The sequence below is a fragment of the Eulemur rufifrons genome, chromosome 9 (genome assembly GCF_041146395.1).
Source record: "Eulemur rufifrons isolate Redbay chromosome 9, OSU_ERuf_1, whole genome shotgun sequence".
NCBI classification, from domain to species: Eukaryota; Metazoa; Chordata; class Mammalia; order Primates; family Lemuridae; genus Eulemur; species Eulemur rufifrons.
In genome coordinates this window covers 36,314,967-36,341,575 of record NC_090991.1, presented here as the reverse complement: position 1 = coordinate 36,341,575, position 26,609 = coordinate 36,314,967, and the positions used below count along the sequence as shown (strand labels likewise).

At 39.4% G+C, this 26,609-nt stretch overlaps 1 protein-coding gene across 1 annotated transcript in view; it reads left to right on the top strand.

Annotated features, from left to right (window-relative positions):
• Nucleotides 1–26,609, top strand: part of FBXL20 (F-box and leucine rich repeat protein 20) — an 89,100-nt gene that overhangs the window by 21,038 nt on the left and 41,453 nt on the right. The window contains exon 2 of the mRNA XM_069482443.1: nt 20,749–20,810. Within this exon, the coding sequence (XP_069338544.1) occupies nt 20,749–20,810 (62 nt within the window). The remainder of the gene's footprint in view (nt 1–20,748; nt 20,811–26,609) is intronic.

The following is a 26,609-nucleotide window of genomic DNA, read 5'->3' as shown; positions in this document are numbered from 1 at the left end:
TGGGGGAAATGGGTGGGGGGAGAAGTGAACATGAAATTATTTTGTCACTTAGAATTTTTGGTTCTTTCCTTTCACTTCATAACTTCAAAAGAAGTTTTCAGTAGATTTCCAGGATTGAGCAGCACTAGTTCAACATGACATCCAGTCATATCCAGGAGTTCTTCAAAGTTCACAGAGTGAACATAGATTTTGGTTAAGTAAACAAAACAGAAGTCAGTGTAAAAGAAAGCTCAGAATATTAAGTCAGATGTTAGAAGGTGTCCAAAGCAGAAAGTTTGACCTATTAAGTAATTTGTCTGTTTTCTAAATGTATCCTTTCCTTGGTGTTTTTATCTAGAGATTTCTTTCTTAGGAGAAATTTAGTCATGAGATGGCAATGCACAGTAGTTGGCCTCTTTTTTTGAGACAGTGTTTCAATCTGTTGCCCTGGCTAGAGTGCAGTGGTGTCATCATAGCTCACTGCAGCCTCAGACTCAGGCTCAAGCAATCCTCCTGTCTCAGCCTCCCCAGTAGCTGGGACTACAGGCGCATGTCACCACACCAGGCTATTTTTTTCTATGTTTGGTAGAGATTGGTCTCGCTCTTGCTCTCAGGCTGGCTTTGGAGTGCTGACCTCAAGTGATCTTCCTGTCTCAGCCTCCTAGAGTGCTAGGATTACAGGTGTGAGCCACTGCACCTGGCCAGTAGTTTGCTTCTAAAAAGCAATTATATTTCTACTTGGGACAAGAGTTGGGTGGAGGAATTATAAACTTATTTTGTTTTAGGTTTATTTAGCCATACAAAAATGTTTTTCCTTTTAGATTCTGGCAAGAAACCCAGCCAACTGGAAAAACATCTGGTGTTGGTTGAGTGAGGGAATGGCATAATCAGTAAAAATTACTTATGGGAAAAAAATATTTTAAAAATCTGCTTAAAATCTGGATTTCTTTATGAAAATTCATTTAATATCTTACTAAAATTTTCTTGCCACCAAAAGATTTGACCTATGTTAGGCTATCTTTGTATGTTAGAAATGTTCTATGAAATTTAGATCATGAGTCAAAAACTTTTTAAACTTACAATTTGTTTTTGCAGTATTTGCTGTCTGTCTAACCACCCTACATCTGAGTGGCTTAAAACAGTTATTCAGTCTGGCAGTTCTGCTGTCTCTCCAAAAGATCACGCGTGAAGCTGTAGCCATTTGGTGACTTGTCTGGGGCTCAAGTGTCTAAGGTGGCCTCATTTATGGTCTGAGACCTTGGTGTTGCTGTCAGCTTGTTCTCTTTCTCCACACGATCTCTCATCATTCAGAAGGTTAGCCCGGACTTCCTTACATGGCAGCAGGAGTGTTTCAAGAGGGCGAAGCTTCAGTGTCTCTTAAGGGCTAGCCTTGGAAATCACACAAGGTTACTTCCAACACATTCTTTTGGTCAGATCAAGTTACCATGTCAACCTAGATTCAAGGGTGGGGAAAAATAGACCCCATGTTTTGAAGGGAGGAGCAGCAAAATCACATTGCAAAGGGTCATTGCCACAAAGAGATGAGTCATTGGGGATTGGTTTTTTTAGGTATGTAGTTTGATTTATTAATACATATTTGTAAAGGATGAGAAGGACATTTAATGCTGGTTTTGATTATCTACAGTAAATTTTTAATTAAGGAAAGTTTACTAGAGCAATTTTTTTACTTTTTTTCTTTTTTGAGATAGGATCTCTCTGTCACCCAGGCTAGAGTACAGTAGTACAGTCATAGCTCATTGCAGCCTCAAACTCCTGGGCTCAAGGGAACATCTTAGCTCAGCCTCCTGAGTAGCTAGGACTACAGGTGTGCACCACCATGCATGGCTAATTTTTAAAGATTTTTCTGTAGAGATGTGATCTTGCTGTGTTGCCCAGGCTAGTCTGGAACTGTCCTCAAGGGATCCTCCTGTCTTGGCCTCCCAAAGTACTAGGATTACAAGCCTGAGCCCTAGAGCAGTTTTGTAAATAATAGAACTGGAATTTTTTTAAATTAGAAGAATGATTTTACTTTGCTAAAACAACATTTACAAGCTGTCATCTGATATGCGGGTTCATTTTAGTTCCAAAGTAGACTAAAAGCACAGTGTGACTTCTTGTCATAGCCTCTGCCATCACCAGTTACCCCTTATGGTGAATATTGGGATCACACCATCAGGCTCACAGACTATAACAATAGAATGCCTGGTGAGGTATAAATCAATTTTTTACACACCTTCATTGAGGTATAATTGACAAAAGGGTGGGGGGACATTACTACAAGTTTCTATCACGGCTGGCCTTCTGGCACCAATGATTCATATTCTTAACACCAGCAAAATATCTCCTCCCAAGACCTCCAAAGTCTTATCCAAAATCAAATTAGCTTAAGACCTGGATTTTGTTAGTGTCAAATTCAGAGGTGTATAGTGCTCCTCAGGTGCACTTCCTTTGGATACAGAGATCTATGAAGTAAAAAGAAAATTTATCTATCCCACACATGAAACATACAGTGGTATCTCAGGGATAGAATAATGGCAACAGACATTCCCACTCTAAAAGGAAAGGATGAGGCCAGGTGCAGTGGCTCATTTTCTCTGCCTCATTTTCTTTGAATCTGACTTGGTTCATTCCATGTCCCAAGTCTGTATCCATATTTCAAGACGGATCTCTCTCCACTTTGTTTATATTAGGCTTCTGTGGCACAATTTCTTAAGCTTCTTAGAGGCCCTTTTAACTAGTTGAGAGAATCTGTTAGGCATGGCCTTAAATCTTTCTGAGGTCTTAAGAAGAATTTAGAGCCACACCCTTGATCTGATATTTACCTTTAGGAAATTTCTTGTTTTGAGAATCTTAAAGGCCCGAGAGACAGAACATGAGGAATAGTTTTATTTTCCGATCAAGTTAGTTCTAGGCTCTCTATTTACTTAATTTATTTTGACCTCCAGCTTTGTATGGATCCATATTTCTTCTGAAATTCTTTGCAAACTGGACTGTTCTCTCTTTAGCTTCTATCTCACTAAAATTACTTTATTATTTGCAGCTTACAGAGTAAAAGCCTCCCATCGACCTCTCCACAAACTCCTCATTGACAGCCTCACCTTGGCAGTTGTATGTCCTTAGCTTATCAGGTTGATTAGATGATGCCTCATTCTCTGATCCTCCCATTCCCTTTTCTAGACCTTCACTCCTCTAGGTCTTCGCATAATTGCATTATGCTGTGATTCATATAATTAACTCCTATTCTCTAATACTCTGGTGACTTTGCTGTTCTGACTGAACTTTGCTTGATACAGAAATTGGTACTTAGAAGTGGTAGGGTATTGCAATAATAAAAACGTAGAATATGGCATTGGCTTTGGGATCAGGTAGCAGACAGAGGCTGAAAGAGGGGCAAGAAGTCTACTGGTGGAGGCTGGAAGAACAGTGGAAATATGCTATTGGAATGGGGGGAAAGTATGATTCATGTCATGTAACTGTGGAACAACTGGCAAAAATACCACCTATGGGAGTTTGTGGAGAGGTCTATGGGAAGCTATTACTCTGTGTAGCTCTTGTCTCTCTGATCCTCAGCTAGCAGTGGTTTGGGGCCACTATTGGTTAGTAAGGCCAACATTTGAAATCTAAGTTGTTTTTTTTTTTTTTTTTTTTTTTTTTTTTTTTTGAGACAGAGTCTCCCTCTGTTGCCCAGGCTAGAGTGCTGTGGCATCAGTCTAGCTCACAGCAACCTCAAACTCTTGGTCTCAAGCAATCCTACTGCTTCAGCTTCCTGAGTTGCTGGAACTACCAGCATGTGCCACCATGCCTGGCTAATTTTTTGTGTGTATATTTTTAGTTGTCCAGTTAATTTCTTTCTATTTTTTAGTGGAGATGGGGTCTCACTCTTGCTCAGGCTTCCTCGAACTCCTGACCTCAAGCCATCCTCCCACCTTGGCCTCCGTTTTTTATGATGGTAAAATATATGACAAAACTTAACCATTTTAACCAATTTTAAGTGTAGAGTTCAGTAGCATTAAGTACGTTCACATTGTAATGCAGCCCATCACCACCATCTATCTCCAGAACTTTTTTCAGAAACTTTCATTTTTTCAAACTAAAACTCTTCTCAGGATTAAATAATAACTCTGCCTTTCCCCTCCTAGCCCCTGCCAGCCACCAGTATCCTTTATTTCTCTATGAATTTGACTGCTCTAGGTACTTTATATAAGTGGTACTTTTGTGATTGGCATATTTACTTAGCATAATGTCTTCAAGGCTTATCCATATATCAACTTTTAACACTAAATATTAAAATATTTAATATTCATGTATTTTATATATATTATTAAGTTTATATATTCTGTTGTATAATTATAAAATTGTGAAAAGTTTTAAATATTTATGTATTAAAATAATTGAGTTTTATATGTAATAATTCTTTTTTACTACCAAATAATGTTCCACTATATGTAAAAAGCACATTTTGTTCCTTCATTCATTTGTAGATGGACACTTGGGTTACTTCTACCTTTTGGCTATTGTAAATAATGCTGCTGTGAACATGACTATAAATACCTGCTTAAGTGCCTGCTTTCAATTTATTCTTTTGGGTATATACCCAGAACAGGAATTGTTTGACCATATGATAATTCTGTTTAATTTTTTAAGGAACTGCTGTATTGCCATACCATTTCCTTATCAGCCACACCATTTTACATTCCCACCAGCAATGTCCGGGGTTTCTAATTTTTCCACATCCTAGCTAATGCTTGTTATTTTCTGTGGGTTTTTTTTTTTTTTTTCCTTCCCCGTTAATTATAGCCTGCCTTTTTTTTTTTTTTTTTTTTGAGACAGAGTCTCACTCTGTTGCCCAGGCTAGAGTGAGTGCCGTGGCATCAGCCTAGCTCACAGCAACCTCAAACTCCTGAGCTCAAGCGATCCTCCTGTCTCAGCCTCCCGAGTAGCTGGGACTACAGGCATGCGCCACCATGCCCGGCTAATTTTTTCTATATATATTTTTAGCTGTCCATATAATTTCTTTCTATTTTTAGTAGAGATGGGGTCTCGCTTTTGCTCAGGCTGGTCTCGAACTCCTGAGCTCAAACGATCCGCCCACCTCGGCCTCCCAGAGTGCTAGGATTACAGGCGTGAGCCACCGTGCCCGGCCTTTTTTTTTTTTTTTTTTTTTTTTTTTTGGATACACAGTCTTGCTTTGTCACTCTGGGTAGAGGGCAGTGATGTCATCGTAGCTCACTGCAACCTCCAATGTCTGGGCTCAGGCCATCCTCCTGCCTCAGCCTCCCAAGTAGCTGGGGACTACAGGCGGGCACCACCACACCTGGCTAATTTTTCTGTTTTTAGTAGAGATAGGGTGGGGTCTCGCTCTTGCTAAGGATGGTCTTGGACTCCTGGCCTCAAGCAGTCCTCCCGCCTTGGTCTCACAGAGTGCTAGGATTACAGGCGTGAGCCACCGCGCCTGGCCTATGGCCTTCCTAATGCATGTGAAGTGGTATCTCATTGCAGTTTGGATTTGCACATTTTTCTAATTGTTAGTGATGTTGAGCATCTTCGTGTGCTTATTTGGCTCCTTGTATATGTTCTTTGGAGAAATATCTATTCAAGTCCTTTGCCCATGTTTTAGAGGGTTGTTTGTTTTTGAGTTTTTAGGATTTCTTTATGTACTCTGGATATTAACCCTTTATTAGGTATGTAATTTGCAAATATTTTCTCCTTTTCTGTAGGTTGTCTTTTCATTCTGTTCATAATGTCTATACTAAGAGTTTTAAACGTAAACCCCAGTCTACTACTGGTGATAAAAGGGGCCAAGGAATCAAATTCTTTCTCCAAAGAACAAGGATAAAAGTGGACAAAATTGTCAAAAATAACTATTTCAGGACTGTGAAAATTGAAAAGTGTTCATGGAACAGAAAGTATTGGTTCTCTGGTAAGAAAGTCAGAGTCTCTGGTGTTTTGCTTAGAGTTGTTCCCGTTATCCTTGCCCCCAGGGTAGATAAAGCCGTGAAAACCAGTAGCTGTGCTGCTGAAGGGCTTTCACCTGATTTGAAACAGAGTGCACAAAAACTCCACACCACTGGACATTGTTGGAGTAGTGATCTCCATAGCAAACAAATGGGGAAGGCCAGTGTCACGGCTAGCATGTGGTTGTTATTGTGATTGGGGAAAGCATCAGACCAGCTGAATAGATAGAAATTTAATGGTGAGATACGGAGAATGAGACAACCAGTAGTGGACTTTGATATCCATATATCCTTGGTGGCCAGGAAGGCTTCAACACACTTAGGATAAACTGGAGGGGGCTCTGGCTGTCTAACTGAATGTAAGACTTCGTGCATGCATAGAAGAGACATTAGAAACTGCTAGAACTTTGGTGAATTCCTAGCCCACACACCATAACAAAGAATAGCAGCTTTACTGGCTCTAGATGTTTGAGTACAACCTTTAGTCGATTATTGGCTGACTACTAAGCAATGTTGACCAGGGGGCAGCTCCTGGGATTAAAATTAAAGACGAGAACAAGCACAGCTTGCCAGCAGTAAAAGCCAAAAAAGGGGGGGAAAAAACCCTAAAGTTAAAAAAAATCCCGGCCGGGCGCGGTGGCTCACGCCTGTAATCCTAGCACTCTGGGAGGCCGAGGCGGGTGGATCGCTCAAGGTCAGGAGTTCGAGACCAGCCTGAGTGAGACCCCGTCTCTACTAAAAATAGAAAGACATTATATGGACAACTAAAAATCTATATAGAAAAAATTAGCCGGGCATGGTGGCGCATGCCTGTAGTCCCAGCTACTCGGGAGGCTGAGGCAGTAGGATCGCTTAAGCCGAGGAGTCTGAGGTTGCTGTGAGCTAAGCTGACGCCACGGCACTCACTCTAGCCTGGGCAACAAAGTGAGACTCTGTCTCAACAAAAAAAAAAAAAAAAAAATCCCAAGAACAACAGTAACAACTAAAATAAAAAATAGATTATCGGATGTACACTGTATTGAAGGCAGACTCTACAGAATTAGTCCCGGCAAGTGGCTAAACATAAAGACAAAAAACATTAGTGGTAATCTCAGAGTGGGGGGTAGTCAGAATACAGAGTTGTTACATTATCTGAATTGTCCAATTTTCAACAAAAAATGATGAGACATGCAAAGAAATGGTAAAGTGTGACTCATAGGGGAAAAAAACAATCAACAGAAACTTTCTAAGAGGGGCTATGGTATTGTACTTAGAGGATAAAGATTTCTTTCTTTTTTTTTGAGAAATGAGTCTCACTCTATTGTCCCGGCTAGAGTGCCGTGGTGTCAGCCTAGCTCACAGAAATCTCAAACTCCTGGGCTCAAGCAATCCTTCTGCCTCAGCCTCTCGAGTAGCTGGGACTACAGGCATGTACCACCACACCTGGCTAATTTTTCTGTTTTTAGTAGAGATAGGGTGGGGTCTCGCTCTTGCTAAGGATGGTCTTGGACTCCTGGCCTCAAGCAGTCCTCCCGCCTTGGTCTCACAGAGTGCTAGGATTACAGGCGTGAGCCACCGCGCCTGGCCTATGGCCTTCCTAATGCATGTGAAGTGGTATCTCATTGCAGTTTGGATTTGCACATTTTTCTAATTGTTAGTGATGTTGAGCATCTTCGTGTGCTTATTTGGCTCCTTGTATATGTTCTTTGGAGAAATATCTATTCAAGTCCTTTGCCCATGTTTTAGAGGGTTGTTTGTTTTTGAGTTTTTAGGATTTCTTTATGTACTCTGGATATTAACCCTTTATTAGGTATGTAATTTGCAAATATTTTCTCCTTTTCTGTAGGTTGTCTTTTCATTCTGTTCATAATGTCTATACTAAGAGTTTTAAACGTAAACCCCAGTCTACTACTGGTGATAAAAGGGGCCAAGGAATCAAATTCTTTCTCCAAAGAACAAGGATAAAAGTGGACAAAATTGTCAAAAATAACTATTTCAGGACTGTGAAAATTGAAAAGTGTTCATGGAACAGAAAGTATTGGTTCTCTGGTAAGAAAGTCAGAGTCTCTGGTGTTTTGCTTAGAGTTGTTCCCGTTATCCTTGCCCCCAGGGTAGATAAAGCCGTGAAAACCAGTAGCTGTGCTGCTGAAGGGCTTTCACCTGATTTGAAACAGAGTGCACAAAAACTCCACACCACTGGACATTGTTGGAGTAGTGATCTCCATAGCAAACAAATGGGGAAGGCCAGTGTCACGGCTAGCATGTGGTTGTTATTGTGATTGGGGAAAGCATCAGACCAGCTGAATAGATAGAAATTTAATGGTGAGATACGGAGAATGAGACAACCAGTAGTGGACTTTGATATCCATATATCCTTGGTGGCCAGGAAGGCTTCAACACACTTAGGATAAACTGGAGGGGGCTCTGGCTGTCTAACTGAATGTAAGACTTCGTGCATGCATAGAAGAGACATTAGAAACTGCTAGAACTTTGGTGAATTCCTAGCCCACACACCATAACAAAGAATAGCAGCTTTACTGGCTCTAGATGTTTGAGTACAACCTTTAGTCGATTATTGGCTGACTACTAAGCAATGTTGACCAGGGGGCAGCTCCTGGGATTAAAATTAAAGACGAGAACAAGCACAGCTTGCCAGCAGTAAAAGCCAAAAAAGGGGGGGAAAAAACCCTAAAGTTAAAAAAAATCCCGGCCGGGCGCGGTGGCTCACGCCTGTAATCCTAGCACTCTGGGAGGCCGAGGCGGGTGGATCGCTCAAGGTCAGGAGTTCGAGACCAGCCTGAGTGAGACCCCGTCTCTACTAAAAATAGAAAGACATTATATGGACAACTAAAAATCTATATAGAAAAAATTAGCCGGGCATGGTGGCGCATGCCTGTAGTCCCAGCTACTCGGGAGGCTGAGGCAGTAGGATCGCTTAAGCCGAGGAGTCTGAGGTTGCTGTGAGCTAAGCTGACGCCACGGCACTCACTCTAGCCTGGGCAACAAAGTGAGACTCTGTCTCAACAAAAAAAAAAAAAAAAAAATCCCAAGAACAACAGTAACAACTAAAATAAAAAATAGATTATCGGATGTACACTGTATTGAAGGCAGACTCTACAGAATTAGTCCCGGCAAGTGGCTAAACATAAAGACAAAAAACATTAGTGGTAATCTCAGAGTGGGGGGTAGTCAGAATACAGAGTTGTTACATTATCTGAATTGTCCAATTTTCAACAAAAAATGATGAGACATGCAAAGAAATGGTAAAGTGTGACTCATAGGGGAAAAAAACAATCAACAGAAACTTTCTAAGAGGGGCTATGGTATTGTACTTAGAGGATAAAGATTTCTTTCTTTTTTTTTGAGAAATGAGTCTCACTCTATTGTCCCGGCTAGAGTGCCGTGGTGTCAGCCTAGCTCACAGAAATCTCAAACTCCTGGGCTCAAGCAATCCTTCTGCCTCAGCCTCTCGAGTAGCTGGGACTACAGGCATGTACCACCACACCTGGCTAATTTTTCTGTTTTTAGTAGAGATAGGGTGGGGTCTCGCTCTTGCTAAGGATGGTCTTGGACTCCTGGCCTCAAGCAGTCCTCCCGCCTTGGTCTCACAGAGTGCTAGGATTACAGGCGTGAGCCACCGCGCCTGGCCTATGGCCTTCCTAATGCATGTGAAGTGGTATCTCATTGCAGTTTGGATTTGCACATTTTTCTAATTGTTAGTGATGTTGAGCATCTTCGTGTGCTTATTTGGCTCCTTGTATATGTTCTTTGGAGAAATATCTATTCAAGTCCTTTGCCCATGTTTTAGAGGGTTGTTTGTTTTTGAGTTTTTAGGATTTCTTTATGTACTCTGGATATTAACCCTTTATTAGGTATGTAATTTGCAAATATTTTCTCCTTTTCTGTAGGTTGTCTTTTCATTCTGTTCATAATGTCTATACTAAGAGTTTTAAACGTAAACCCCAGTCTACTACTGGTGATAAAAGGGGCCAAGGAATCAAATTCTTTCTCCAAAGAACAAGGATAAAAGTGGACAAAATTGTCAAAAATAACTATTTCAGGACTGTGAAAATTGAAAAGTGTTCATGGAACAGAAAGTATTGGTTCTCTGGTAAGAAAGTCAGAGTCTCTGGTGTTTTGCTTAGAGTTGTTCCCGTTATCCTTGCCCCCAGGGTAGATAAAGCCGTGAAAACCAGTAGCTGTGCTGCTGAAGGGCTTTCACCTGATTTGAAACAGAGTGCACAAAAACTCCACACCACTGGACATTGTTGGAGTAGTGATCTCCATAGCAAACAAATGGGGAAGGCCAGTGTCACGGCTAGCATGTGGTTGTTATTGTGATTGGGGAAAGCATCAGACCAGCTGAATAGATAGAAATTTAATGGTGAGATACGGAGAATGAGACAACCAGTAGTGGACTTTGATATCCATATATCCTTGGTGGCCAGGAAGGCTTCAACACACTTAGGATAAACTGGAGGGGGCTCTGGCTGTCTAACTGAATGTAAGACTTCGTGCATGCATAGAAGAGACATTAGAAACTGCTAGAACTTTGGTGAATTCCTAGCCCACACACCATAACAAAGAATAGCAGCTTTACTGGCTCTAGATGTTTGAGTACAACCTTTAGTCGATTATTGGCTGACTACTAAGCAATGTTGACCAGGGGGCAGCTCCTGGGATTAAAATTAAAGACGAGAACAAGCACAGCTTGCCAGCAGTAAAAGCCAAAAAAGGGGGGGAAAAAACCCTAAAGTTAAAAAAAATCCCGGCCGGGCGCGGTGGCTCACGCCTGTAATCCTAGCACTCTGGGAGGCCGAGGCGGGTGGATCGCTCAAGGTCAGGAGTTCGAGACCAGCCTGAGTGAGACCCCGTCTCTACTAAAAATAGAAAGACATTATATGGACAACTAAAAATCTATATAGAAAAAATTAGCCGGGCATGGTGGCGCATGCCTGTAGTCCCAGCTACTCGGGAGGCTGAGGCAGTAGGATCGCTTAAGCCGAGGAGTCTGAGGTTGCTGTGAGCTAAGCTGACGCCACGGCACTCACTCTAGCCTGGGCAACAAAGTGAGACTCTGTCTCAACAAAAAAAAAAAAAAAAAAATCCCAAGAACAACAGTAACAACTAAAATAAAAAATAGATTATCGGATGTACACTGTATTGAAGGCAGACTCTACAGAATTAGTCCCGGCAAGTGGCTAAACATAAAGACAAAAAACATTAGTGGTAATCTCAGAGTGGGGGGTAGTCAGAATACAGAGTTGTTACATTATCTGAATTGTCCAATTTTCAACAAAAAATGATGAGACATGCAAAGAAATGGTAAAGTGTGACTCATAGGGGAAAAAAACAATCAACAGAAACTTTCTAAGAGGGGCTATGGTATTGTACTTAGAGGATAAAGATTTCTTTCTTTTTTTTTGAGAAATGAGTCTCACTCTATTGTCCCGGCTAGAGTGCCGTGGTGTCAGCCTAGCTCACAGAAATCTCAAACTCCTGGGCTCAAGCAATCCTTCTGCCTCAGCCTCTCGAGTAGCTGGGACTACAGGCATGTACCACCACACCTGGCTAATTTTTCTGTTTTTAGTAGAGATGGGGTCTCCAGGCTGGTCTTGAATTCTTGAGTTCGAGCAGTCTTCCCTTCTCGGCCTCCCAGAGTGCTAGGATTAAAGGCATGAGCCACAGCACCCGGCCTCAAAAATTTTGATGATCTCCAAGTAAGATAAACATAAAGAGATCCACATCTGGATACCTTGTTATCAAATTGTTTAAATCCAGATCCAAAGAGAAAATCTGAGAGGCAAGACAAAAACAATTGATGATATACAGTGGAAGAGGGGAAGAGTAATGTGATTAATAGCTGACTTTTCATCATAAACAATGGAAGCCAGAAAGCAGTTATATGACATTCAGAATGCTGAAAGAAAAAACTGTTAATCAAGAATCCTAGGCCGGGCGCGGTGGCTCACGCCTGTAATCCTAGCACTCTGGGAGGCCGAGGTGGGCGGATCGTTTGAGCTCAGGAGTTCGAGACCAGCCTGAGCAAGAGCGAGACCCCATCTCTACTAAAAATAGAAAGAAATTATATGGACAGCTAAAAATATATATAGAAAAAATTAGCCGGGCATGGTGGTGCATGCCTGTAGTCCCAGCTACTCGGGAGGCTGAGGCAGTAGGATCGCTTGAGCTCAGGAGTTTGAGGTTGCTGTGAGCTAGGCTGACGCCACGGCACTCACTCTAGCCTGGGCAACAGAGTGAGACTCTGTCTCAAAAAAAAAAAAAAAAAAAAAGAATCCTATATCCATGTATGAACCCTGAAGAAAGTGAAAAGACAATCTAAAAGCTCGGAGAAATTATTTGTATATCATATATCTAATAAAGGTCTAACATCTAGGAAATAATGAAGAACTCTTACAAGTCAACAACAAAAATCAAACAACCCAATTTTTAAAAGGGTAAAAGATCTAAATAGACATTTCTCTAAAAAAGATCTACAGATGGCCAGCTAGCACATGAAACATCAGCAAGCATTAGGGAAATGCAAATCAAAGCCACAGTGAGATACCACTTTACAACACTACGATGGCAGTAATTCAACAACAAAAAAGAAAAGACAGAAAATAACAAATGTTGGCGAGGATGTGGGAAAATTTGAGCCCTTGTACATTGCTGGTGGGACTGTGTAATAGAGTGATGAAGCCACTATGGAAAACAGTTTGGCAGTTCCATAAATAGTTAATGGAAATACCATACGATCCGGTAATTCTACTTCTAGATCTATACCAAAAGAATTAAAAACAAGCATTCATATAAATACTTGTATATTAATGTTCATAGCAGCAGCATTCACAATAGCCAGAAGATTGAAACGACCCAAGTGTCCATTGACAGATGATTGTATTAAAAAAAAAAATTGTGTGGAATATTATTCAACCATGAAAAGGAACGAAGTACTGGGACCTGGTACAATGTGGACGAACCTCAAAAACATTACAAAAAGTAAAATAAGCCAGACATAAAAAGTCAGATATTGAATGATTCCATTTATATGACATACCCAGAATAGAGAAATCCATAGGCAAAAAGCAGATTAGTGGTTGGCTTGGGGGCATGAGGCCAGTAGGCTTCAGAAGTGATTACTTACTAGCTACAGGGTGTTGAGGGGGGTGAGAAAATGTTGAGACTAGAGAGACAGGTGGTGGTTGCACAACATTGTGAATGCAATAAGCGTCACTGTATTATATGCTTGAAAATTGTTTATGTGAATTTCCTATCAAAAGATAGTTTTAGGCTGGGCACAGTGGTTCACGCGTGTAATCCCAGCGCTTTGGGAGGCGAAGGCTGGAGGATTGCCTGAGGACAGGAACTCAAAAGACCAGCCTGGGGGAACACAGCGAGACCCCAAGTACTTTAAAAATTAGCTGTGGCACGAGCCTGTAGTTCCAGCTACTTGGGAGTCTGAGGCAGGAAAAGATTGCTCAAGCCCAGAAGTTCAGGGTTACAGTAAGCTATGATCAGGCCACTGCACTCCAGCCTGGGTGAACAGAGTGAGACCTTGTCTCTGAATAAATAAATAATTTTTAAAAGAATTCTGTATCATTCAAAACTATTTGTGATGTTTTATGTGGCATCATTTTGGCATATATTTTATATGCCAACTTGAGGAGGCTAAGGGATGCCCAGATAGCTAATAAAACATTATTTCTGCAAGTGTCTATGAGGGTGTTTCTGGATGAGATTAGCATTTCAATCAAAGTATTCTAAGTAAAGAAGGGCAAGCACCTTCAGTCAGTTGAGGGCCTAAATAAAGGAAAAGGTGGAGCAAGGGAGAATTGTCTCTCTGCTTGAGCTGAGACATTCCTTTTCTCCTGCCCTTGGACATCAAAGCTCCCAGTTCTTTGGCCTTTGGAGCAAGAAATTTAAATTTTTTTCAAATAAGAATTTTATTTTTTTTAAGCCTCATCACAATGGTATTAATCAAGAAATTTAATGTGGCAAACATTGCTTGAAATAAATGGGCCGTAAACTGGGTCTCCAAACTTTTGTTTCTTCAAATACTTTGTTATGTTTTTTGTTGTAGTGTGATTCAATCTCTCTGTTGCTGTGCTGATATCATTTACATCTTATTTGCTAAATGGGTAATATTCAATTTATTAATTATCGCTTTTTTTTTTTTTTTTTTTGCAAGGCACTCTGTTACAGTGATACAAAGTGAAAAAGCCATAGAAGGCTGCTGGGAATTTACAGTGAAAAAGAGGGATTAGAGTACTTCCAGATCCCTAAAGTTTAAATAACATTCATTGATTCAGCAATTTCTAGACACTGTGCTGGTTGCTGACAATATTGTAGTGAACTAAACAGACAGGGTCCCTTTCTTCTCAGAGCTTACAGTGTGATATAAAGGACACTACACCAGCCCCAAACTGCTCTTGTGAGCTTTGGGACTGCTTTGGGGTTTCACAGGAGAAGGAACAGTCACATCTACTTAAGGAGATTGGGAAAAGCTTCATGGAGTAGGTAATATGTACAATGGGCATGAATTTGTTTCTGTTGACAGACAGATTTGGTTGCACAGGTGCTCTAGAAAGAGCGTGAACAAAAGAGCAAGAGCCTGTTTGAGAAGGAAATGGTCGTTAGGTTCTGTATTATTTCTGTTTTCCTCCTATTGGTTATACTTTACTATATGTGTCACTAAATCAAAGACACCATGAATTATAAAATATATTATTTTATACACAGATGTTTCTGATTTTAATTGTAAGATACGTACTAATTTCACAGATCCTGAAATATGAAAACACTTGTACTTTTAAAATTTTTGTTAAATACATGTAACATAAAATTTAATGTCTCAACTATTTTTAAGTTTACGTATAGTTCAGTAGTGTTAAGTACATTCACAATGTTTTACAAGTCCTCAGAACTTTTCATCTTGCAAAACAAAAGGTATCTTTTAAAATCAAAATATAGTGCAGTAATCCATCCCTGCTTACTTGAGGGGAATCTGTTCCAAGACCCCCAGTGGATGCCTGAAACTGAGGATAGTACCAAACCCTGTATGTTCTTATGTTTTTTCCTATACATACATACTCTGACAAAGTATAATTTATAAATTAGGCACAATAAGAGATTAATAATAACTAATAAAATAAAACAATTATAATACTATGCTGTAATAAAAGTAGTTATGTGAATGTGGTATCTCTCTCAAAATATCTTATTGTGTTTTACTCACTGTTTTTGTACTGTGCTTGACTACAGGTAACTGAAACCATGGAAAGTGAAACTGCTGATAAGGGGGAACTTCTGTGTATTGGTTTAGCTGCATATGTCAGAGACCCAAATTAAAAGTGACTTAAATATGATAGAAATTTATTTTCTCTCATATAAAATCCAAATGTAGAGAGTTTTTAGCTGGCATGGTGTCTGTGTAGTCATTGCAGACTTTTTCTGGTTTTCTGCTTTGTCTTTAAAGATATGGCCTTCAATTTCATGTTACAAGAGGGAGTTCTAGTCATCCTAACCTCATTCTAAGCAGTAGAATTGAGGAAGGAGGAAAGAAGGGGCATTCCCTTTCTCTTTAAGGACTTTCATAAAATTGCTCACATCACTTTTTCTTACATCCCATTGGCCAGGACTTAGTTACTGGAGCATATCTAGCTGCAAGGGAAATAGTCTTCTTTCCACGCAGCATGTGCCATCCAAAAATTGGGAATTATCTATAAAGCTTGAATATAATATGTCAGATCTTTTAATTTCCTGTGTAAGACTTGGTAACTTTAAGCAGCAGGGGCACTATTGAGCAAGTATGTATTTCTTCCTATTTTTTTCTTTTTCTTCTTTCTGGTTTTTTTTTTTTTGGTTTTTTATTTTTTTTATTTATTTTTTATAAAATAGAGATGGGGTCTCACTGTTGCTCAGGCTGGTCTTGAACTCCTGAGCTCAAGGGATCCTCTCGCTCCAGCCTCCCAGAGTGTGAGGATTATAGGCATGAGCCACCTTGCCCAGCCCTTTTTTTTTTTTTTTTTGAGACAGAGTCTCGCTCTGTTGTTGGGGCTAGAGTGCCATGGCGTAAGCCTAGCTCACAACAACCTCAGGCTCCTCGGCTCAAGCGATCCTCCTGCCTCAGCCTCCTAAGTAGCTGGGACTACAGGCATGTGCCACCACACCCGGCTAATATTTTCTATTTTTAGTTTTCTGGCTACTTTCTTTCTATTTTTACTAGAGATGGGGTCTTGGTCTTCCTCTTGCTCAGGCTGGTCTCCAACTCCTGAGCTTAAGCAATCCTACCACTTCGGCCTCCTAGAGTGCTAGGATTAGAGGGGTGTTTAATTTTCTTTCTTTTTTTTTTTTTTTTTTAATTTTTTAGAGGAAGGGTCTCACTATGTTGCCCAGGCTAGAATTGAACTGGGCTCAAGTGGTCCACCCCTTTCATTCTCCCGAGTAGCTGAGATTACAGGTGCACACTGCTGTAACCTGGCTCTTTCCTGTTTTCTTTTTCTTTTTTTGGCCAAAGTTCTACTTTCTCTCCCTGGCTGGAGTGCTATGGCATAATCATAGCTCACTGCGACCTCAAATTCCTGGGCTCAAGGGATCCTCCTGGCTCAGCCTCCCAGGTAGCTAGAACTACAGGTGTGTGTCACTATGCCTGACAGGGCTAATTTTTCCTTCTTTCTTTTCCTTCTTTCTTCTTTCTGCCTTCCTTCCTTTCTTTCTTCCCCTTCTCCTCCCTCCCCTCCCCTCCTCTTCTCTTTTCTTCTCTTTTCAACATGGAGTCTCACTGTGTTACCTAGGCTGCTCTTGAATTCTTGACCTCAAGTGATCCCCCACCTTCACCTCCCAATGTGCTGGGATTACTGGTGTGAGCCACTGTACTCAGCCTCTTTCATATTTTCTTTGTTCAACCTATTTGCCCTTTTCTACCCAGATTCTGGCTTTAAAGCCTCTTGATTTTTTTGGATCTTGTTTGTGTACTAAACATTTAAATTAAAATCATTCTGTTAGTAAACTAATCCCCAAAATGTGCCAAACTGAGATTTAAAAAATGATTGGAAAGGCTAAAGTAATAGTAAAAAACAAAGGTGCTTAATATTCAGAAAGTCTATTAGATGATTTAATTCCAGTTTGGGGCAAGGGGTTTCAAAGTTATTATATGTTCCTCAGATATGTCATCTATAGAAAAATAATTGCAATTTTATGCAAATTAAAAATCTGTGCTAATGTATATAAACCAAATCGCTTAGCTTTTTAAAAACCTGAATATTTAAGAAAGTCCTACTCCTAGAAGATGTGGCTATTGCAGTGTCTGCTTGCTTGTTTAGGTGACATTGTCTTTCCTTGAAAGAATAAGGAGAAAACAATCTAGTTGCTCCCATGTTTTTCCCCTGACCACTCCTTGTAATTGTTTGTAGATAGATTATAAAAATACATCATGATATATCCTGTGTCAGTACAAAATCAGATTAAGGATGTCTAAAGTTTGAAGAGTAGTTATTTCTACCAGTATTGTATATAGAATCCTTCACAAATTTGTTGTGATTCATTATAGCCTTGATCTAAATTGCTTTGGCACCCTTTATGTTTTTGCATGAGAAACCTAGAGTTTAGATTCAGCTAAAATAGTAAAATATCTAAAACAGATATATTCTGTTGCTTCTGAAATACTTGTTTTACACATAATAGTGTGAGCAGGAGCAGAAGCTGTTTGGGTTTCCTAGAAAACATCTAGTGTTATTGTGTCTATCTGGGATTATTTTCTTTCTGTCTTTTTTTTTTTTTTTCTGTATGTCTCAATGAGCACACTAAACTGGGATTATTTTCCAAATTCCATTGCTGTGTCACTTCAAATGATAATAAAATATTCTGATTATGTGTTAGAAATATAATTTCTTACATCCTGAGATCCTCAGTCTACTTTATCTAGTCCATGGGTTCTCAAACTTTACAGCACATTAGTATCACCTGGAGGTCTTGTTAAAATACAGAATATAGACCAAAGCAAGGGACGAAATTAGCTGCTGTGATTTTTTTTTTTTTTTGAGACAGGGTTTCTTTGTTTTATATATGGAGGTGTAGAAGTCATGTGAACAACATGTAGCGGTTTTTTAAAATTTTTGATTACTGTGTAAATTCAAGGAAGCAAAGTGCATTATTAGGTGAAATATGCAGCATTTAGTAAAATACTTTGAATGTACCAGACAAAGAGCTTAGCATTTCTAATATAAAAATAAGTGTGTTTTACTCTTTGTGGGTTTGAGTTGGGCATAGTCCTAGTAGATTAGGTGTTTGGTGATACAGTTTGAATATCCCTTATCTAAAATGCTTGGGACCGAAAATATTTCACATTTTGGGTTTTTCAGATTTTGGAATATTTGCATATGCATAATGAGGTAGGGGGAGAGGACTCAAGTCTAAACACAGAAAACATTTATGTTTCATATACACCCTATACACATAGCTTGAAGTAATTTTATATAACATTTTTAATTTTGTGCATGAAACAAAGTTTTGACTGTGTTTTGACTGTGATTTGTCACATGAAGTTAGGTGTGGAACATTTTTGCATTTCAGATTTTTAGGTTAAGGATGCTGGACGTGCATTATTTTGCTTTTGCAGACTTTGTTTTTTCCCCAGAGATCTTGAGCTTAAGATGTGTGTTGTTAGCTATCCAAATCTGAAAAGTCTCCTAGGTTATAATCTTTAATACTTTAGTTATCTTTCTAATATGTTATTTAATTTATATCATGAATCTTTGATTATTTAGCTTTCTAAATACAACTTCATGTATTACCTACAGAGAAGAATGACCATAATGGTACAATGTCTTAAACCATGTTATTTGACAACATTAGAAGAACCTTAGCTTGTTTAGGAGGAAATGTGATGGTTTCTTTTGAAAGATTGCCTTGTAGAGGAGGGATTGGATTTTTTGTTTTTACATAGCTTCCACTAATGGGTAAATGTTACGAGGAAAAGCAGGTTATTCCTTGGTATAAGATACTTTTCTAAAAAATGGTAATTCTCAATCAACAGCATTAGTTCTATAGTCTAACTATTATACTGAACCTTGCTAAATGATCCAACTTTCTGTCACCAAATATTGTTACTTTAAAAATCCTTCTTGACTCCAGTTTCTTTTCTTTATTCCCACCATCCCTGTAATCTTACAGAGGCTTGCATCATCTTTTACTTAGACTATGATTTGAGTGGATTCCAAATTTATTTCTTTGCTACCAGTGCAGAGTTTAATACTTTTAGGTTTTTTAGAATTTGTTTCTAATTTATTCCCTAGGGAGTTGTTTCATATTTCTAGCTTAGTATACGAGTTTCCTTTGTGCTCTAGCCCCACCATCCGTTTAATAATTTAGACCAGGCACGCTCTCTCATGCCTGTAATCCCAGTGCTCTGGGAGGCGAGATGGAAGGATCACTTGAGCTCAGGAGTTTGAGGCTGCAGTAAACTATGATGGTGCCGCTGCACTTCAGCCTGGATGATAGGGGGAGACCTGCCTCAAAAAACAAAAAAACCCAAAAGACAATTTGGTCATTAGATTTAAATTGCAATCATATATTAGACTCTATGCTCAATCCTAGAAATATGGCAAACAGGACAGGCATGTTCCCTGCCCTTACAGAACTTTCTATTTAGCTGGAAGATAGGTTATTATAATTATTTTTTTTTATTGTTGTAATTACCCTTTGATGTCTGAGATTGAGGGGGAATACATTCTGTCCACTGCTCCCTTGCCCATTCTCCTTCCTTCTTCTACTTTGAATATCCATGAAATGCCAGGACCTTCATGTATGAATCTCTTATTTTGTACATATTACGTCCCTCCCTTTTCCTATTTAATTTCTGGACTTCATTTAAGTACCAAATTAGATATACCTGCAGGCAGAATTTAGTTACATCCTTTGTTCTCATATACCTCTTGTCATCTGTCTCTAATAATGAGTAAATTATTTGCTTATTTCTGTCTTCTTCATTGTAGAGTAAGGGCTCCTTAAGGACAGAGATGTCTTATTTTTTTTTTTTTAATCCCATTGCCTAGAAAAGTACCTGATATTTAAAGGCCATTCAGTAATGATCATTGCATGAAGTCAAGAGGAATTTCTGCAATACTTAATAGGAGGAACTGAGCATACTTCTCTCATTTTCAGTGACACGTGTATCTGTTGTTTTTATTGTGCTTTTTATCGGGTATGGATATTTGTTTTCCTTCACATAGCTTACTAGGCAAGCTTACAGTCATGATCTCCTTTGTGGAAGAAGTGGTGGCTCTGTTTCAAAATATCCGTTGTGAGTAATTTGATTAATTTGTTAAATGATTACTTCAAGGCATCAAGAATGATGTGGTAGTGGTTATGAAGCATTATTGGTTTTCTGCATGATAAATAAAGCACGAAAGAGAATGTTCCCTATACCAGATTTCTGAACACCTCCTTGAACAAGTAAATGTGGGCCAGGTTTGGGGAGTCACCTAATCCTAATGGCATTTTAAAATAGTCACTCCATAGTGGTGTCACCTTGAGTAAGCTTTTTGTCACTCAGTTGCCTTATCTATAAAGTGAAGATGATAGGGATAATATGAGGATTAAAAATATTAATACATGAAATACTTAAAACAGTATCTGACACATGATGTCATCTTCTGACTGCTATTAAGTCTTTTTCTCTGAAGATAGGGAATGAATTAAAAACCTCAAAGATCTTTTTCAACCTAAAGAGTCTCTAAAAATATGACTTTGGTTTATAACACCCACTATTCTTTTTCACCTCTTTCTTAAGAGAAAACTGTTGAGTAACACTTGACATATGATTTTGTTTTTGCAGATGTTCTCAAATAGCGATGAAGCTGTAATCAATAAAAAACTTCCCAAAGAACTCCTATTACGGTAAGTCTGAATGCTAATTTTGTGTGTGTGGGGGCGGTTTGTGTATGTAATATTCGCCTATTTAAAAAATTTTAACCTTTTTGCCAATTTTCTTTATAGTATCTGTTACCTGAATTTTTAAATTTATTGATTCTTTTAAAAAATAATCTTGCTCTACACTTTCTAGATGTGAATAAGAATATTTGAAAGTTTAATTTAGTCACAATTTTTTTCTTTCCAGCTCATACCTATACATCATTTTGTTTTTGTTTACTCATTTTCCCTTTGCCCTATTCTTCTATATTCGGTAATGTGAAAGAGGTAGTCGTGTTTTTTTTTTGGTTTTTTGTTTGGTTTTTTTATTTATTTATTTTTTTTGAGACAGAGTCTCACTCTGTTGCCCAGGCTAGAGTGAGTGCCGTGGCGTCAGCCTAGCTCACAGCAACCTCAAACTCCTGAGCTCAAGCGATCCTCCTGTCTCAGCCTCCCGAGTAGCTGGGACTACAGGCATGCACCACCATGCCCGGCTAATTTTTTCTCTATATATATTTTTTTAGCTGTCCATATAATTTCTTTCTATTTTTAGTAGAGATGGGGTCTCGCTCTTGCTCAGGCTGGTCTCGAACTCCTGAGCTCAAACGATCCGCCCACCTCGGATCGTGGGGTCATTGTACCTCAATGCAACCTCAAACTCTTGGGGTCCAGCGATCTTCCTGCCTCAGCCTCTTGAATAACTGGGACTACAGGATTGTACCACCACACACTAAGTTTTCTATTTTTGTAGAGGTGGGGTCTCCCTCTTGGTCAGATTGGTCTCAAACTCCTGACCTCAAGCGATCCTCCCCCCTCGGCCTCCCAGAGTGCTAGGATTACAGGCGTGAGTCACCATGCCCAGCTGGAACTGACCCTTTTGTGCATTATAGCTTAAATTGGCTCCTTTTTAAGCTAAGCAGGGAACTAACAACCACTTATGATTTCTATGGGGAAATAAGCTTGAGTTCCAAGCAAACAATTCTGAACTTAATGTTGGAAAGCAAGTCCCTTCCTCGATGAGAGACCAAGTGAAATTGATATCCTTGGAAGGAATGAAACTGATATGACACCCAAAAACATAGTACTTATGAATGCATTTAAGTGTGTATAAAAATGGCTTAAGTATATAAAACAATTGGTTTAAACTTTGTTTAAAACATTTAAGTCAAATGGGGGAGAGACTTTCTTGATATCTTTGGCATGATGCTAGATAGATAACAATTGGTCAGTGTAAATAATAAATTCATTCTGGAGCATTTGAAATTTAAAGTGATGCCACTGCACTCAAGAGTCTGTGAGACTCTCAGAAAAAACAAACAAACAAAAAAAAACAACTGACCAAATCAAATGGTATGTTTTTTAAATTTTTATTTATTTATTGTTTTTGAGACAGAGTCTCACTCTGTCGCCCTGGGTAGAGTGCTGTGGCATCAGCCTAGCTCACTGCAACCTCCAGCTCCTGGGCTCAAGCGATCCTGCTGCCTCAGCCTCCCGAGTAGCTGGGACTACAGGTGTGCACGCCACCACACCTGGCTAATTTGTTTCTATTTTGGTAGAGATGGGGGTCTGACTCTTGTTCAGGCTGGTCTCGAACTGACCTCAAGGGATCCTCCCGCCTCGACCCCTCAGAGTGCTAGGTTGATTTGGATAGATTTTTAAGTTACATATTACGTCATTCTATCCAGCATATATTAGCCTATAATAAGAATTATATTGTTAGGACCATACTATTTCTTTGTATATGCAAGTCTGCAGCCAAGTTATAATGAATTAAGCAAGTATTTTTATTTCCTCTCATCTTTAACTTATTTATTGATTTTCCCTTTTTCCTTTTTGAAACAAAGTTTATTATTAATGTTTAGCAAGCTGGAATCTACTGTTCTCATAATATGACATTCAGTTAGCCGAATTGACAGTACTCGAATTCAGAGCAGGACCATATGCATTTATTTAGGATACCACTTGAAAATTGAATGTCAATGTTTATAAAACAAAGACTGTGTGTTTTCTAAGAGCTATTGTGAAGTCACTTGTTTCTCAGAGACTCCATCTGAGGATAATACTGATAACTATGAAAATGATGAGAAGTAATAAGACTTCTTGAGCCCACATATTCCCTTTTAGCTATAAAACTAAATGAGGTTTCAGAATGAGGATTGTTATTATTTATAAGGATATGAAAATTTTTCATTATTTTTTTCAACTCTTGGGGTTATTGGGTCATAAGTGTGATGTAATATATAATAGGTATGTGTAAGTGGACAGATGAACTTTATGAACTTAAATACAAAGAATGGAAAAGCTGAGATTTTTTTTTTTCTTTGTAGCATAAAATCATGCTGTGTTGTTGGGGTCTTCCAGACACACCCCCAGGTTTGGTGATTTACTAGGAGGACTCAACATACAGTCACACTCACAACTATGATGTATTATAGGAAAGGATTTATTATTAGCAAAGGGAAAAGGTGCATGGGTGAAGTCCGGAGGAAACAGGCACAAGTTTCCAAAGTCCTCTCCCCGGGGAATCACAGGATAGACTGAATTCCTGCAGCAGCACGTTATGATGACACATGTGAAATGTTGTCCACCAGGGAAACTCAGCAGGGCATAGGAGGAACCCTCCCTAAACCCAAGTTCTTAAATGCCAACCAAATGCTAACCTTGCAAGCAGGACTTTCTGAAGATAGCATTCTCAGGCCTTCTATGTTAATTTGTTCCACATATATAGTGTCTCCTACGCTTTTCAGAGAAGCACACAACGTTAATGATTTCTAGTAGTTTTCCTTCAGTTTAAATGCTAGAAGTTCAGGGTGGAGAAATATTTGTATGTGTGTTTTCCTTTCTTTGAAAAACATAATAGGGCCAGGTGCGGTGGCTTGTTCCCATAATCCCAGAACTTTGGGAGGCCAAAGTGGAAGGATGGCTTGAGGCCAGGGGTTTGAGACCAGCCTGGGCAACCTGGCTAATCTGATGTCTACAAAAAGTTTTAAAAAAAGTAGCCGGGCATGGTGGCACACACCTATAGTCCCAGCTACTCAGGAGGCTGAGGTGGGAGGGTCCCTAGAGCCTAGGAGTTCAAGGCTGCAGTGAGCTATGATCATGCCACTGTTCTTCAGCCTGGGCCACAGAGAGAGACCCTGTCTCTAAAAAAAAAGGAAAGAAAAAATGCATAATAGTTAAGAACATGGATTTCGGAATCCAGCTACCTGGGTTTTGTCATTTACTGGCTGTGAATCAAAAACACAATGCTTGGCACATAGTAAATGGTATAAAAATTTTAGGTATGTATTATTTTAATCTATTGATTTTACCTTTTACTCACAGACCATAAAATGATGTGATTAGATTCCAAAACTGTCAAAAATGACCTCTCAACTTTAAGATGCAAGTTGGCAGATTTTCCTATATCAAAGAAACGAACACCAACATCACTCTTACCCAGCATTTAGTTTTCTGGCCTTCTCAATTATCCAGAACAAAGCAAGGAAACAGAAAGTAAGCAGAAAGATCAAATGTGCATGTTACTCAGAGAATGCATACGAGCCATTTCTTAGGCCCTATTTAACTCTTTTTTTTTTTTTTTAAGACACAGTTCTTACATATTTGATTATGAGAAGCAGTAAATTAAAATGGGGCCAGAAGAGTAATGCTGTTAGAAAGTCCACTGAATTTTAAGAAGTGGCCATCCAAAAGCTGTGGTCTGAGTGTTTGCGGTCCCCAAAATTCATATTAATATGTTGAAACCCAATCACTAATTCAAATAGTATTAAGAGGAGCAGGCTTTAGGAGGTAATCAGGTAACACAGCTAGAACGTACCATCTTTGAAGCAGAGCAAACTCTCACCAGATACTGTATCTGCTGGTGCTTTGATCTTGGACTCCCAGCCTCCAGAACTGTGTTTCCGCTAATATTCCCAATTCTAATCCAACACTGCTTCATTTAGTCTAGTTTTCTCCCTTCCCAGTTTGGTAACTCCCTTCTGTGGCAGAAGCCTGGCTTATGTTATGGTTAATGTCTTTTGTTATTTATTCAGTCCCCCTTATTATAACCAGTTTCACAGTACCGCTGCTCCCTCCCTCACAGGATCCCTTGTTCACCCCATTGGGTTCAGACACCTCATGCCAGGCCACCCTCCTCTTGCACAGAAAAATCCTACTTGGGTTCCAAAATCCACACTTGGTTTCTCCTCTATAGGAATACCTTCTTCACACTGCTCAGGCTCTGACACCCTACCCAAGGCTGCCCACCCACCCTTCTTGTGTCTCAGTGTCTCATGCTAGGCCACCCTCCTCGAGGATGCTCTCCTCACTCTGCTTGGACTCTGACATGTTGCTCAAGCTTCTGCCCCCACTCTGTGACCTGGAATTGATGCCTACCTTTCTCTACCCCTCCTAATGTATACTCTTTCAGGAGGGGAAGGGAAGAGGAAGAAGAATATACATGTTTTCAAGACATTTACTATATATGCAAATTATTTACATCTTTGGCAATTCAACCTTCTTCCCTTCTGAAGTACAATGTGAAAGCCTTAATAAAAGCCTACTGCTTTCAATAAGCACATGAAAAGATGCCCAACATCATTAGCCATCAGTGAAATGCCAATTAGAACCACAGTGAGATACCACTTCCCACTCCCTAAGATGGCTAGGATCGAAAAGTATTGTCAAGGATGTTGAAAATTTAAAACCTTCATAAAGTGCTGATTGGAGTGTAAAAACTGGTACAGCCACTGTGCAAAAAATAGCTTGGCAGTTTCTCAAAAGCCAGATACAGAAATAACAACAGGCTGGGTGCAGTGGGAGGTCAAGGTGGGAGGATTGTTTGAAGCCAAGAGTTCAAGACCAGCCTGTGCAACTAGCAAGACACGCCCTTACCCGCTTCTCTGCAAAAAATAAATTAGCCAGACCTGGTAGCTCACACTTGTAGTCCCAGTTACTCAAGAACCTGAGGCAGAAAATTAGCCAGACCTGGTGGCTCACACTTGTAGTCCCAGTTACCCAAGAACCTGAGGCGGAAGGATCACCGAGCCCAGGAGTTCGAGGTTATAGTGAGCTGTGATTACACCACTGCACTCCAGCCTGGGTGACAGAGACTGTGTCTCAAAAAAAAAAAAAAAAAGAAAAAGAAATACAACTTAACCCAGTATTTCTACTCTTATACCCAAGAGATTTGAAAATATATTCACAAAAAAATTTGGAATGTTTGTAGCAGCATTATTTATAATGGTCAAAAGTAGAAGTTAATCCAATTGTCCATCAACTGAAGAATAGATAAATAAAATATAGTATAAGTGTACAGTTGAATGTTATTCATACATAAAAAGGCATGAAGCATGTACACCTGTTACAACATGGATAAGTACCTGGACACAAAGGGCTTCATTACTATAGTATTCCATTTATATGAAATGTCCAGAATAGGCAAGTCCATGGAGAAAGTGGTTCCCCAAGGGCTTGGGTGAAGAGGGTATGGAGAGTTACTGCTGATGGATACGGGAATTCTTTTGAGGGTGATGAAAATGTTTTGGAATTAGATAATGGTGATGGTTATACAACATTGTGAATATACTGAAAAAAATCACTCAATTGTGCAATTTAAAGGTAAATTTTAAGTGATGAGATTGTCAATATATTTGCTAATTGATTTGATGTGGTATTATAATGGGGGTATTGGGAAGGAGTCAAGAATGATGCCCAGGTTTTTTGCTTTCTACTGAGTAGACTGTGGGAACATTCACTAAGCTAAAGAAAATAGAAGGAACATGTTTAATGGGAGGAAAATAATTT